This window comes from Bombyx mandarina, chromosome 01 (genome assembly GCF_030267445.1).
Source record: "Bombyx mandarina strain Sakado chromosome 01, ASM3026744v2".
NCBI classification, from domain to species: domain Eukaryota; kingdom Metazoa; phylum Arthropoda; class Insecta; order Lepidoptera; family Bombycidae; genus Bombyx; species Bombyx mandarina.
Window position 1 is genome coordinate 4,604,935 of NC_143208.1, and position 15,910 is coordinate 4,620,844.

General features: G+C 33.7%; 1 protein-coding gene across 3 annotated transcripts; it reads right to left on the reverse strand.

Moving 5' to 3' along the window:
• Window positions 1-2,460: 2,460 nt before the first annotated feature.
• Window positions 2,461-15,069, reverse strand: LOC114247076 (nuclear receptor subfamily 2 group E member 1). 3 transcript variants are annotated; one of them, XM_028179914.2, is made up of 5 exons: window positions 14,952-15,069; window positions 8,735-8,806; window positions 5,649-5,885; window positions 4,849-5,567; window positions 2,461-3,003 (listed from the first exon to the last, which is right to left on the reverse strand). In XM_028179914.2, the coding sequence occupies exons 2-5, from the start codon at window positions 8,763-8,765 to the stop codon at window positions 2,821-2,823; spliced, it is 1,170 nt and encodes a 389-aa protein (XP_028035715.2). In that variant the 5' UTR covers window positions 8,766-8,806; window positions 14,952-15,069; the 3' UTR covers window positions 2,461-2,820. The 3 variants fall into 3 exon arrangements, with proteins under 3 accessions (XP_028035715.2, XP_089583738.1, XP_089583747.1); XM_089727612.1 differs by lacking the exons at window positions 8,735-8,806; window positions 14,952-15,069 and adding an exon at window positions 6,532-6,880; XM_089727621.1 differs by lacking the exons at window positions 8,735-8,806; window positions 14,952-15,069 and adding an exon at window positions 6,399-6,880.
• Window positions 15,070-15,910: the final 841 nt, after the last annotated feature.

Sequence of the window (15,910 nt, forward strand, 5' to 3'; positions counted from 1 at the left end):
CCCGGCAAATAAAGCAGTCATTTAAATGGATGCGTTACTCTCGATTGCAGTTTATTCATTTTTATTTTCTATCGTACCTGCGCATTTACGGTAGACCACGTAGTGAAACGCTGAATTTCACCTCGCATTTGAGTTAGCTTATATCGCAAACATAATGTATAATTTTTGTTTGCATCCCAATGAGCAAGATTTGAGTGACACACCTGAATCTGATAATCTGATGCTCTAAATCAGTAGCGGGCAACCCTTAAAAACATTTACGTAATGTTATCTACTTATACTAATATTATAAAGAGGAAAGATTTGTTTGTTTGTTTGTTTGTTTCGAATAGGCTCCGAAACTACTAAACCGATTTGAAAAATTCACTGTTTGGAAGCTACACTATTCTCGAGTGACATAGGCCAATATATTTTTTGAAAAAAATTAGGGATCCTTACTAAAACTCCAATAATGTAACCCAAGGTGTAAAAAAATTACCTAAAATACTCCTTACTTCGCGTGCCCTGCGAAAACTATTGATGATAGAATAAAATAATGTACTACGACTTTGTAGAACATATTATTATTTACAAAAAGTGTCGCGACGCCGTATGTCTATATTATAGTTATGCCGCAATAAGTGTTATTTTATTTTAAAAATTAAAACAACGTCAAATATCGTTGAAATTTTTGTTATAGACCCGAGCGGAGCCGGAGCGGCCCGCTTGTGGTGTCATAAAGCCATTTCACAGGCTTGTACATTGCACATCACTATCGTAGAAATAGTTGTAACTGCAGACGGATAGACAGTATTAAAAGTAACTAAGAAAAAAACGTTCGTATTGTTTTTATGTTCAATTTATTAGTTAGTGTTTGTAATAAATAAAAACGCAAAATTAGGTAATGAATGTAGTAATTTAATGTATGTACACGAATCACCATAAATTTACACTTTAGCAAAGTAAGAATAATTTTTATGAGAGCATTTATGATGTAGAGACAACAGGCCGATTAAAAATTTTGATTCGAGATAAAATCCCTGACCGAAATCTGCAACAAAGGTTGGCTGACTGACTCAGGCCGAGGACCGTACTCGAATTGTGCCACGAAAAGGATTAAATCACTAGAATCGTTACATCATAGCTCATGTTCTGTATTATAGTCAAGCGTGTTGATATATTATTAAATTTTACTTAAATAGAAACGCTATTAAAATGTTACAAAATGTTTCATGTTGAATGTAATATGTTACACAACTTCAACTAGAACTTATTACTTACACTTCGGTAACAGTAACAATCGATTTATATTTTTATAGAACAATACACGATTTTCATCATTTTCATAAGCCTATTTTTGACTTGACAGACAGGCGCAGAGTTCTTATTTTTATATTGCCCTTAAAGGCAGACGAGCACACGGCCTACCTGATGGTGAGTGGTTACCGTCGCCCATGGACTTCAGTAATGCCAGGGCCAGAGCCAAGCCGCTGCCTACAATTCGCGATAATTACCGATCTTGGGCTGCTCGGATTCAGCGGATTCAAAGCGATCTTCCGCAGTTCGCCGGGCCACATTATGGGAGAGCTACCCACGCTGTCTTCCGGGGGGTAGTGGACGTTTGAAAACTTTTTGGCCCAAACTGTCACTTCAACCTCGCCATCCTTCGGGATATAGTAGTTATCATGGCTCTATTGCAAATCTGTTCATTAAATCTCGCAGGGAAACTTCGAGCATAACCTTCTCCACGGAATATCTATTCCGTGACCTTCTCCATTGCTCTTTGGGTGACTTTGAGCCTTTTAATTGGGCCCATTATGAAAGAACACGTCTCACTAATGAAAACACACTGGTCACAAACTTTTGTCTTGGGACATTACAGTATTTGCGTCATATGAACTTAATTGTAGGCTATTATCAAATGTCATATTAATCAGTAATGAAGCGAATTAAAGAACCATGTAAACTAGAATTAAACCTACAACTATTACTTCCTCAATGACACATATTTCAACAACTTATCTATTTACAATAATTTACATATTATATAATCTACTTAATTTTATATTTAATTATTCTTATTAGCACCACATCGGCTTATGAAGTAAACAAGTTTGAGTAAATCATGATACATTAAAATATAGGATACATCTCTAATATCTAGCCATCATAAATATTTATAGATTCTATTATCGTTGATTCTCCTTAATATAAATAGATACATCACATTTATTTTTATAATTTTACGAGTAAAACTATGATGGATTATTCGTCTAATTCTGTCACAAGAAAGAAATATGATTTGCGATACTTCGACATCAATATTTCACGGTAGATAGATATGTCTAATCACTTCGAATACCGACACACATTGTTTTCTAAAATCTTTAAACAAACATGTATGATAATCTGTTCCAATCCTTAGATTATAACTATATTTTACTGTTCAATACCTTCCTAGATTAAATGATTAGACTACACTGTACATTAATTACACACTCAAATTAACTTTAAATCCTTAAAGTACAAGAGAGTTAGAGTACCGAACAATTATAAATTAATTTTACTACTTATTACTACAACTACTACTACAATTACTACTACACTACTACTCTTGGTACATAGAAATATTAAAAAAAAGACAACACAAACACAAAACTGGCACTGAATAATGAAGAATTCACATTATATAATATGTTAACCGATATTTTAAGCCTTATGTATTGTGAGTCAATTTATTTTGCGGATTTTATTTAAGACAATTGATTGGCCAACTTTATTTTTAGTATTGGAAACAAAAAGCAGTTAAGTCTCTCAATGAATTCACAGCCTTATAAATAATTAAATCGTATCTTTGGTAGTACGATACATGTCACCGATTATTCTTTCGATAGGTATCTCCCCAATAGTCGCACGGAAAAACAACTCGACTATAATGAGATTAGAGACTCTCTTAATAACCGGCAGCAGCTGTAGGATTTGACTCAGTCTAGATGGGTCCAGCGGATAGGTCCTTGTCGTATACTGAAAAAAAATCATATTTAAGTTTTGATTTATAAAAATCAGAAATTCCATGAGGTCTCCCTAACAGAGACAACAAACACGAGCTTTCATTTTCAGCGGCTATCTATACTAATATATAAATCTACATTGGTTTTTACGGATGTTCCGTTATAACTACTGAACCATGCATCCGATTGACTTGAAACTTGGTATCCATGTAGAAAATACATGTATTTAATGGATAGGCTAATATTTATATGAGTGTTGGACTCCCTAATGATAATAACAATAAATAATAATGTTAATTTTAAAAGCCCAGCGAAGCGGGCGAGTACGGCTTTTATTTTATAAAATTAGTGAAGTACTCTTTTAGGCTCATTATTTAGTAGAATTTCTATAAGTCCTTACTAAACATTTAGTTACTAACAATTTGTATATTTAACACCAAGGAATAACCAAGGAACATTTGTCAAACAAAACATCTTATAAGGTAAGAATTTTATTCGATGACGGCTTAAATTATTATTGACTACTTTACTGGTGGTCAGGTGCGGTACAAGTAGGTAATACCACCCTGATAATTTCTGCTGCATTTCGTGAAACAGAAACGCCTTCCGGTTTGAAGGGTGGGGCAGCCGTTGTACTGTAAAACTAGACCTTATGTGTTCATTCAGAACTCATGTATCAAGGATAGTGGCGGTATTTACGTTATTGATGTCTATGGGCTCTGCTAACTACTTAACATGTTGACTGCCATGTTGATTACCGGTCCCCTACGTGGCACACTCTAGTAATTATGTCGATTTCTTTTAACTAGTGGTCCCGGCAGTAGTCAAAATTCGACTATAATCAATTGAAATTAAAAGTTTAAACATTACTATGGTTCTATTGTCAAACACTATTATACTTCTATAATAATACAGATATTAATATATTCTATTATATATAATATTAGATTTCGCCAAGACTCACTATAGATAAATAATATTAAAGACAAACAATATTAATCTATTATCAATTTGAACACAGACTTTAAAGAATAACAAAAGTTTCATTCATAATTGACTATACACAAAGAGTATATTTATATGTATGTATGTATTTCTTTATTGATTTAATGTATTTTTAATGCATAATTTTAAAAAAGTATTAGCGTTCTGTACTTCTCTCTATGTTCTCTATAAGTGTGGGAAATTTCATACTCCTCCGTCCGCGCAATGTTCGTAAAAAGGGGTATAAAGTTTTTGCTTCACATATTAATTTAAAGATAAGCGTCAACATTGCCTTCTTTCCTTTTCTAATATGTTTTCATTTGGATATGGATTCATTTAATATGGATTCATTCTCAGTATCTTCGGATTCGTCTACTTAGAGTACATATTATTATTACGGCGCCTAAGGAAGAAAATCGAAGAGAGAAATCGACATAATTACTTCACCACCATTACTGCACCACGTAGGGCACCGGTGACCTACATGGCAGTCAACGTGTTAATTCTATGTGAGCCATGACATCGTCCACTAAACAAAGCAATAAAAAAATCATCCAATTATACAGTTTAAATAGTGGTCATTATTATTTCAATATCTTTAAATGTTTGTGTTATTATATTGTACTAGCCGTACTCGCGCGCTTCACTGGGCATTTAAAATTAATATTATTATTTATTTTCATTATTATGAGGACGTCAACACTCATATAAATATTAGCCTATCTATTCATTAAGTACATGTATTTTCTACATGGATACCAAGTTTCAAGTCAATCGAATGCATGGTTCAGTAGTTATAAGGGAACATCCGTAAAAACAACTGTAGATTTATATATTAATATAGATTAAAAACCATTTCGAATTCAAAACTCACCTCATTTAGTACTAATTGCGAATGGTCTTGTAACGCTGCAACCGCGGGGAGATCTTGAAGCCTCTTATATTCAGAGCCTATCTGTGACTGACCTCTGCATAATATATTAACATCTACGAAGCTCGTTTTGAACAGTACAATTGCTCTTAAACAGGCATACTCGTTACTATCTGGATGGACTTTAACAATTTCGGCTAATGAAGTTTCGAACATTTCCACGTCTCGGCTATCTATTCTGGCGTTTCCTTCAGATAGAATCTTGAGGTCCAATGGGTACAAAAACTGAGCTGAACCGATTATGAACAAATCCTTCCAAGATTCTTCCAATAACAGTAGCCTGTCTGGTAATGATAATGATGCGAACGCTGGAACATTCTTTGCCCATTTAACGTTCATGAACAGTAATCTAGCTGCAGCTTCGCACATCGCTTCTGGATCCTTTGGGGATAACAAGGCAGCTGTGATAGGTGGAGGCGAAGGCGCTTTCAGTGATATGTTGACTACGGAAGGATTAATCATATGAATTCTATTGAACGGGTACGGATGTTGGAATAAGGAATTTTGCGGCGGGGACATAAAGTTGTGCTTGGGTACCGCTAAATCTAATGGAGGTGGAACTGTGAGTCCCATTTCTGGTGTAGGTAACGCAGGATCCTTCAAAAATAATGCCATTTGTCGTCTAATCGTAGAGTTTCTAGGACCTCTTTCATGTTGAACAGCTGAAAAAAATCTGCATATAAATTATCAAAGCTAGGGGACCCTTATAGTTAATTTATATTCTGTTTGTTTTTGACGCCTACCGTCTTTATTCATTCCAGCGTCCAGGCATTTGGCAAGTCTACACGCTCGACACTGATTTCGATGCGCTTTATCAACTACACACCCGCCAGGGTTGCGTGCCTTGCAGGTGTAGCGACGGTCTCGCCTGACGGACCTTTTGAAAAAGCCAGCGCACCCGTCACATGCAAATACGCCGTAATGCTTTCCCGAGGAGTGATCGCGGCACACGGCACATGGCACATCGTACAGAATGCGACCTAATTGAACAAAAAAATTACGATTTTGTGAAAATTAACCTGAACCAACAAACAATAATTAGTAGTATTTGTTCTGAAGAACAACGCCAAAAATTTACAATGATAATTAAGATGACGTTAAAAAGTTAAACCTGCAGGAAGTGGAATTATATTTAAGGCACTCATCTAATCTTGTCTCATCACACCGAAAATTATAATTTAATCTTAAATTGTTACATATATCAGAAATCTATATTCTAAACGGTACAAAAAAAAAGTTTTAAAGATTAATAAATCAACGTCACAATTATATGATTTGAGGACAATGAGATCGACGTCCGGGGCAGGGTGGGCTAGGGCTCCGCCCCACTAGGGGAGGTGCCTGTAATTTATAGCTATCGGTGCCCTTGAAGCTGTCAAATGAGCAAAGTAATTATCGTCAATGATTTGCGGTTGGTTTTATCGTTAATTATGAAGGGTCAACAAAAAGGTTCATCGGATTCCGGACCTTGTATATGTATGTATGATGATGACCTGTCATTGAATCCATTTGGCGCAATCTAAAGATTTTCTTTCTTGACAATACACGCTCACTTGTTCAAACACTTAACTTAAACTTGTTTTGTACAAAAATCCAATATTACTGATACACCAAAACGAACATTACCTATAGTAATGAAATAAAATTGTCTAAACACACAACGCAGCAAATGCTCTGATTCATGTTTAACAATACGCATGTTTTTTGCACTTCATAATTTGTTCGAAACGGTCCCACGATAGATGTTTAGCATTTATAAGATAATACATCTTTTAATACACCTCCAAACACGGCCGTAGTCAAAAAGGCATAAAGGCATTCAGTCAGAGCGGTTTTGTATTAACGTAAGCACTTGCGAGCATGGCAGGAAACGCGGTGTCGAATGAAAAGGTCGACAAAAACTATTACTATACAAAAATACGAGACAATGCAGTTCACTACAGCAAAGAGCTTGGGAATGTCTCAATAAAACGGTCATAGATAATGACAGTTTTCGTATTTTAAATAATTAGGGTAGTTTTACACGTAGTAATAATTTTAAATGTATGATTAATTATAGGTTTGCGAGTCAATTAAAATACTTGACTACCTACGAATTAGTATTGTTTTGCTTCAAACCTCAAAAATAATTTGATAAGGATAACGGATACATTTTGATATTTGTTATCAGAGTACCCACATGGGTCGGTGAGATGATCTCGTTTTGAAGGGTGAGGCAGACGTAAAACTGAGACTTAGGATTCACGTGTCAGGTGGATGGCGGTATTTACGTTCTTGATGTCTATGAGTTCCAGTAACCACTTAACACCAGGCGGGTCGTGAGCTCGATCACCCATTTAAGCAACAAAAAAGTACAGTAACAACGGTTGGCCCGGACACACACACACACACACACACACTGAATTCCAAAACGCACACTCAATATTAGGTGAGAATTGGGGTAGACGAATAAAATGACGATACTGGTGGTATTGCTCGTAAGATTGGATGAACTATGAGAAAGATCTCATCGTCAGAAGATAATTGAGGCCGTCAGCGCAAAAGTGGCCTAAGCTTACCATAGTATGGAGGCAATTAGGTTTGAATTTTCATGAATTTGAAATTGAGTAAGCAAAAAAACAATACGCGCAAAAATTATGTTTACAAAGCTATCTATTATCTATGGGTGAAATTATGCATAGGCCGGTTTTGCATCAAAATTTATTATATTTTAAATAAATTCGAATATACGTCATATAAGCTTGAATATAAAAAAAATGTGGGTTAGGCCACTTTTGCGCTAATGGCCTCAATTAGTCTAACAATATCACAACTTTAATATTTACATCCAATATAAAAAAAGTATCCCATTTTAAATGAGCCCTAACGACGCTTATCAGTTTTAACCGTGCGAATGTTCACCTGCGGGGTTGTTTCATCCCGTCGCGTGACGTTTATCCGGGGAAAACAAAACGACTGGTTATTAATTACGATCGTCGATGGGAAAAAGAGCACTTTGTAAGTAGCCATTTGGTAACAGATATATGTGTTGATATTTTCCCACGCATCAACGGGTATGTCCGTCCCTTAATTTAGAAGTAATAAAAGTTGTGTATATGAAGTGTACCATGTAGGTGTTAGATTAGTTCATAAAAAATCAAAAGAACTGTTCAATTATATTAGTAAATTCTAATATGCAAATTTTTCAAGTCAATTTATCCCATTAACGTGACAATCCATATCTTCATTTATCAACGATCTTTAGGTAAATAAATAATAATAATAAATAATAATAAATTGCTAATACACAACAAGCAAACAATTTTAAAGATTATTTTTAATATTCCTGTAAGTATTCTTTCTGTAATGGTTTTTCTTTAGTTTTAATAAAAGTTAACAAATATAGCATTGTCAAATTTTATCAAAACTCTGTTCTTTAGTGAAGTGAAAAACAAATGTTTAACATAAAAAATTCAATATCGCGATGTAGTATAATTTTAATTAATAGTTGGATATCGTGTCGTGTGTTGGCGGATAGTTACGGCAATGAGAGCGGTGACAGATGCGCCGGTGCAGTCGTGGGAAATTCATCCTCCAAATTAGGTACTTACTACACGTCATCCCGCACATCTCACGGTAAATTAGCTATAGGGTTATGGCTATTATGGTATCGTTACATTGTGGAATTTCTTGTTCATCAAAAACATTATTTATTGTTAAGTAACGTCAACTTTCGCGGCCACGCCAGAACAACAAAAATAATATGGCTTTGAGAATGTAATCCTACAAAGTGTCTCATCTGAAAAAACAGTTGTGTTATAAATAGTAAAATAGAGTTTAGCGTTCTTACTAGACGATGCAGGGATAGATTGCATTTCCATGTTGTCAGCAGTAATAATTCATATTATAATATACTGATTACCTGTAACATAAATGAAATAACAAATTAGTGTCAGTAAATTATCCCACGGTTTTGTATAAGGTACAATCGTAAAGAATTGAATTCAATTTTATAAATAATCAAGTATCGTCGCGGTTTCTTAATGGTACTTAAGAAACCAACACAAAAATGCCTATAGTGAAAAGAATCGATCGAGAATAATCGTAACAAATGTAAGAAAATAAAGAGCTTTTGTGCTAAAACTAACTTGGCTGACATCTTTTTTGCAACAAAGCCGAGTGGCACTTGTTTTTTATTCATAGCTCGCTTTGTTCTAAACACGATTTAATGGTAGTTGAGTCGAGAGTTCCTGAGTGTAAAGCATTTAATTTTAAAATACTTACAATTCTCATAGTATTATACGTATATTGTAAATTGTATTTTACATGTCGTGTGAAAGAACATTTTTAATTCGAATGCCTATTTTATGTCATATAACTGTTTATTACATGTTTGTACTGAACAATAAAATCAAAATTATTGAAATCAATCATCAAAAAATTGAAATTGAATATCATACAAAACAAGCACGATATTCATTTGAATACTATTATAGATGGACTGACTAGATATTTGCTCGTCGTCTGCTGTTAAAAGAATACCAGAGACATTTTCAGTCATCAGACAATTGTGATTTAAGGTCAAAGCTAGTGTCGGAATAAACGTTATAGGTAATAACTACCGCGATTATGTGTTTTATCAGAATTATAAACCGTATAAACTATCGATTTCTAAGATAATATAGAAAATCTAAATCCGGAAAATTGTACATAATCTATTACATAAGTCATTGTATTCATGTAAACAAAAGCATCGGGCCGACTCAACAACAGTAGCGAGACTGAGTCGGTCACTTCAGACGTTCGGATTGCGTATTTTTTTTGTAAATAATTACAATTCCGAAAAACAGGTAATTAGGTAGGGATAATCCCGGTAAGTACGTTTGGACAATAGAACGGATGAGTCTCGGCCGAGTCCAACGGGCCGGGTGCGCACTGGAGGGTTCACAACAAAAGCCATACCAATAATAACATCCGAAAGTCGGTAGCTTCTTGCTTTCAAAATCGAAAAGCCAAAAAAGTGTTCGTAATTTTTTTCGATGGATCTGTTTGTGCTTTCAACGTGCAGAGCTTTTGCGGCGGAATCCTTTTGTACTGCAATGACTTAATGGCAGATGTTGTTATAACAAACACAAATTAAAACTTTCAATTACATTTAAATGCAGTTTTATTCAGATTTCGTTTTACAACGCAGACCAATTATTCGGCTTAGTTACATGATTGAGTTCAATGATGAAAGTGAACTGTTAATCGCAGTTTTTACAAACTAAGATATGTCTCATTAGCACTAAAACTGTAAAACACATAATGAGAACAGTAGGCACAAATATAATCGTAGTAGGGACCTTTCATATTGGAGGACTATGAGAGAAGCCTACATCTAACAGTGGGGAAACACAGATTGAACACGAGGCACAAATAAATTGTATATAATTAAAAATGAATCCGTATTTTTTTTGAAATCAATGCAAATAATGAAGAAAATGTATTCCAAAATTTTATTAACAAGCTTACAAAGACTATACCTACGTACTAAGAGCTCCTTCTATCTATCTAGTGCTACCAAACAGATAGCTAACTAATTTATATACAACATATTTATTCTCAATGCAACTGGGGTTAATATAGACTTTTATGCAATAATTTATACACATAAAAAAAACGTACACATATTACACCAAAGGTTTTCTTTTTAATATTAAATTGTACAACCACTTGTTACTTGCTATGTTGTTAATTAAAATTAACTTCCAACTACCGTGGCGGCACACCGTTATTTTTGATTTTAACGAGTTGACAAATCCTATTTTAATTCAGCGCGTTTATTACGACTTTTATCGTTTTTCATTTGTAAAATTCATTTAACGCTAGCAGTCAATGAAACATTTTTATTACGGACATCGTTACGTAGGTACCAGTTTTATCGTATTGAATTTATCGCAGCTCATTTTTGAAAGAGGAACGAGTTCATCAATTGTTTTGAGGGTTTTTTATCCCAACTAGCTGACCCAGCAGACTTCGTAGTGCCTCAATCGATAAATAAAAGACCTAAACTTCTTCTTTTTTTTTTCCTACCTAAGCTTGTAGCCTAGAGAGGCTATTCCAGCGTAACCGTAACTAGTAGGTGAGCTCACGGGGCTCAAACCTGACGACGACGCTAACACGAACCCTAGCAAGAGTCGTGCTTCGCAGAATCTACTACCGGATCGGAAACGCGACCCACTGAGAAGATCTGGCGAGAAACTCAGTGGGCTGTGTCTGAGAGTTAATTTACTCGTCGAGCCCTTCGTCGCCAGCGACGGGTTCGACGAGAACGGTGACCGAAAACTTTTGTATAAAATAAACTTAAAACAAACAAAAGTAATCCGTCCGACGGGGACGACACATCAAAGGAAAAACAAAACTGTTATTTTTATTTAATTCCGAGCATTTTTATATTTATCTACCTTTTAAACCTTATCTGGACTTACACAAATAATTCAAGACCAAAATTAGCCAAATCGGTCCAGCCGTTCTCAAGTTTTAGCGAGACAAATTGCTGATGAGCGTACATCTCGTAGAGCAGGTTAATGTCACTCGAAAAACGTTGGTAACACCAGGGTACAGTTAAAGACGTTGCTTACCAACTTGTTCAAAACGTACTTATCTCATAATTACCGAATTCGTTTTCGATTAAACATCTTAAAAGTTAAAAACGCAACTCATTGATTTATCAATTGCGATTGCACATGCAATTTTGTTTTATTATTGTCTAATTGTCTACTGATTTATTTTTGTCTAATAATTTTCTATTTTTTTTTGTATCTGAACTAAAGCTGTTGTATTCTTTTTTACTGGTGATAGGACATCTTGTGAGTCCGCGCTTGTGGGTACCAACCACCACCCTGCCTATTTCTGCCGTGAAGCAGTAATGCGTTTCGGTTTGAAGGGTGGGGCAGCCGTTGTAACTATACTTGAGACCTTATAATTTATATCTCAAGGTGGGTGGCGCATTCACGTTGTGGATGTTTATAGGTTCCAGTAGCCACTTAACACCAGGTGGGCTGTGAGCTCGTCCACCCATCGAAGCAATAAAAAAACAAAAAAGGATCACTGCTGCTTGAGATACAGGTTTTATCGCCTAGTTTAAGCGCAGATGCAAATTATGATTGATTTTCTACTTCTATGTTGGCAATAAATAAATAAACTAAATACAATCAATGATAAAGAAAATATTATGTTCCTTTAATTTAATCTTGTACTTAAATTAAAAGGGATTTTTTTTATTTTTCAAAAAATATATATTTACTCTTGATTTGTTATGTCCGTTAAAGAGTTATTCAAAACTATCAGAGATGTTCACTTTTAAATTTGTAGTAACCGCAATCGCAAATATCATCGCGCACCTAACCTCAGGAAGGAGAAAAGCTGCCTCCTTGAGCCGCCCGCAATCTCTCCCAATCCCAAAGCCACCGGTTACCTTTATAAAGCAGGTCACACATGTAAATACTCATTTAGGCTTACATAATAACAGAAAGCTTTAACAAAATAAAAATACTGAGCTAATCCATTCATTTCCAAAATATAAATTGAGTAATTAATTTAATAGGTGTGTACGTAACGCAAGAGTCTAAGCCGCAAAGATTTTAATACCGATTCTAAATATAGTTTCACTATTAATCACTGAAATTAAGCTGGTTTACTTTTTTTCAAATAATTGTACACAGAAAAATTATAAATTACTATAAATCGATAGCCACGTATAATAAGTATGACTAAAACTAGAAGAAATAAGTTTGTATTATTGAGCGCTGACGATGAATTTACATGCATACTTAACAAAAAAAGTTTGTTCTTATCGCTTATCTAATAATAATGTAATAATAATATAAGTGAGCAAGTAACACGTCGTAATCTGAAGTATCACCCGCATACTCCCAGTCGTATCAATTGTCGACCCACCACAGCGTCTATAAGGAGGTCTTCTACGTTATTAGAATACTCATAATGTTAATTTTATTAAATATTTTCGCATCCTCTCCAACATTTTGAAAAAATCTAGTTAACTGCTTCAATCAGATCCAACTTCAATCAGATTTTACACTAAAACTATTACTATTCTGGAGTTACTTGATACATATTATCTTGTGATATACGGTACTATGCGACAATCTAGCTCTTCTAGTACTTCCTATTAACAGTTCCTACTGGTACTACTTCTAGGTAGGTATTTGTGTTGTTTTACTCATGTCGTGGTTGTATACTGTATGTACCAAGGAACTTTGATAGAGATATTTTTATGAATCGGGAAGTAAATTCCTAGATAATTAATAATCCCACGTATTAGTCTTCTTTTGACTAGTAGTAATGTGGTGGGCAGCTATCATAATATAACACGAGATATTTGACAAAGCCTGAATCTCGCTCACGACATTTTCAAGATAAGCTTGCATATAATATATACAAGTTCCGAACAACAACATTCGGACCGTCGGTCTACCTAGCAATATCACTCGCCACACTGTAATAAATTATTTTTAAAAGTCATATACGAAGTGCGAGATGCGAAGAGGTTATATTGACTAATATTAATTTAAGGAACTATTCTGATGCACTCATGATAGAAACACTAGGGTGAAGCTATCTTATGTACTTACCCACGTAGTAATTTCCAAGCTTTTAAGTGTGATAGACTAGATGGATGATTGAAGAGAAATGTATAGGGGTCTTCTTCGTCTTACATATATTAAAACCCTTAGTTGTTATCTTAAAACATCCTGCCTATTCCTGTCACGAAAGAAAGTTAAAGCATAACGGTTTGAAGTGTAGAACAATATACAAACTCATCAGAGACAGATATTTCGAAGCAGACAGCAACATCCATATCGTGTTTTCCAGGGGTTCCGCTAACCGTTCAGCCTCAGATGGACTGTGACCTCGTTTGTCAATCCTAAATAAAAATATTCTAGAAGGTTTTTTTTTTCTAAAAACATCTTTCCAATTCTCTAAATATATTATGCAATGAATTGAACTATAAGTCCGCGTCTGTATCCGTCTGCTCCATCAAGTTTACAATAGTCAATTTAGTTTCAAGACGAGTAACCGCATTATGAAGAAATATCACCGATTAAGCTATAATTGTTTTTCCTAAAATTGAAATATTAACAAGCACGTTTAATTTATGAAGCTTATAAGCCATGTAGTTAATAGTGTAGGATTTATTCTTAAATTAAACATATAACAATATATTTTGTTAACAGGTAAATTATTGCAGATTCATATTGAAAGTTACAAGTTTATATGTGTAAATAGATCCTGCAGGAAACAGCGATATCTATTGGTTTGATAATAGTCGTATATGTAATAGGAAAAATTCGGTAATATATTTATTAGCCAAATACTATATTATCCAAATAGCGTATAGTTACATATTTGTCCGTTGCTTCTTTAAATATTTAAAAATATAACATATGATAATCTGATGATGTAATCATCTTCAAAATAAATCAACAAATAATTAAATGCACTTCAAAGAAACACAACAATGTTTTAGAACAATGCAATGTCTATCTAAAAGTGTTCATATACAGACGTTATTTATAATAAACAATTTAAGCAATTTTTTTTTAAACAGATTTGCTTATGTGAAAAAACAACAACGAAATGAATAATTTAAACATAGTAATGCTACAAATATTTTACATTCAGAACCTTACTTAAGTTTCATATTAAAATGCGTAAGCATATCTGTTTAATCAGAATAGTAAAATTAACTATTGATTTTTTCTATTTACACGCCTTTCATCAAATCGTTCATAACGTTTAATTCGTCAATATTTAACGTGAAATTTTAAAATATTTTTTTTCATTAACATATCTCTTTGCCGGAGACATTTTTTATTTTCTTACATAAGTGGACTTTTCTCAACGATGCACAAAAGCAAAATTCGCAACAGCTGATTAATTTCCTATTTAATTTCGCATTGTGTAATTACTTACATACATTAATCCTACCAATCAAAATGGATTTCAAATTTAGATCAATAAAGAGAGGTAAATAATTAAAGATTAAAATGAAAATAACTCACTGTGATATCCTTAAAACAAAACGTTCCTTGGTGCGCACACACAAAAACTATAAACTAAGATTTCTAAAACGGTACTTTAAATTATTTTCGAAGTGGTACATTAGTGTTTACATCGCAGGGATGGTTGATTGCGAAGTGACGCACGCGCAGATCTCGCTCGGGGGTTGTACGCCATGGGAGGGGCGACGGGGTTGATTAGCCCCCATATTTGAGCCATTGATAAGCCCATTCAATAAAGCGATGTTAACGTGATAGTGAACTACGAAGGAGTTTTTGTTTTATCTGATTTTGAAACAATGACATAAACAATATTGATAGACATTAAAAGCATAGCTTCTTGGTAATGTGACTTTACATTTCTCGCTTTTCAATCTGCGAATCTCGATATTTAAGTCATATTTTTTTTTGTCTAAAATTTTACAAGTCTTATTAAATATTTTCTAACCACTAAATAATTAACTAACAATAAATAATTTGTACAACTATGTAGTAATTAAATTTATGGTAATAAAATTATATTAACAAATGGCCTTAAAATTATATTATATTATATTAATTAATTAACTACTACACATTGTACTGATATACAATTTTATTAGAATAAATTTTTATTTCATTTATTTATGAATTATGTAATCAATCAAATAATTATTTTTATTGAATAAAAATAATCTTATTGTAATAAAATGATACCCATTCTCTTTATTTTTATAACCAAAGTTTCTTTAAAAATATGATATTTTGATATGCCCGTAGTATTTATATCTAATTTCTTAAATTATTGATTATACCTAGTGTACCGATAATGTACTAACTCGTAAAGCAGATATAATGTAAAACGTAAAATTCGCATCAGAAATATACGGAACTACTATTATTTTTGTCAGTCAAAATACACAAGTATTTACTTAAACATCAATAATAGCCCTTGCAAAGGGAGATGCTACGCAATAATAATG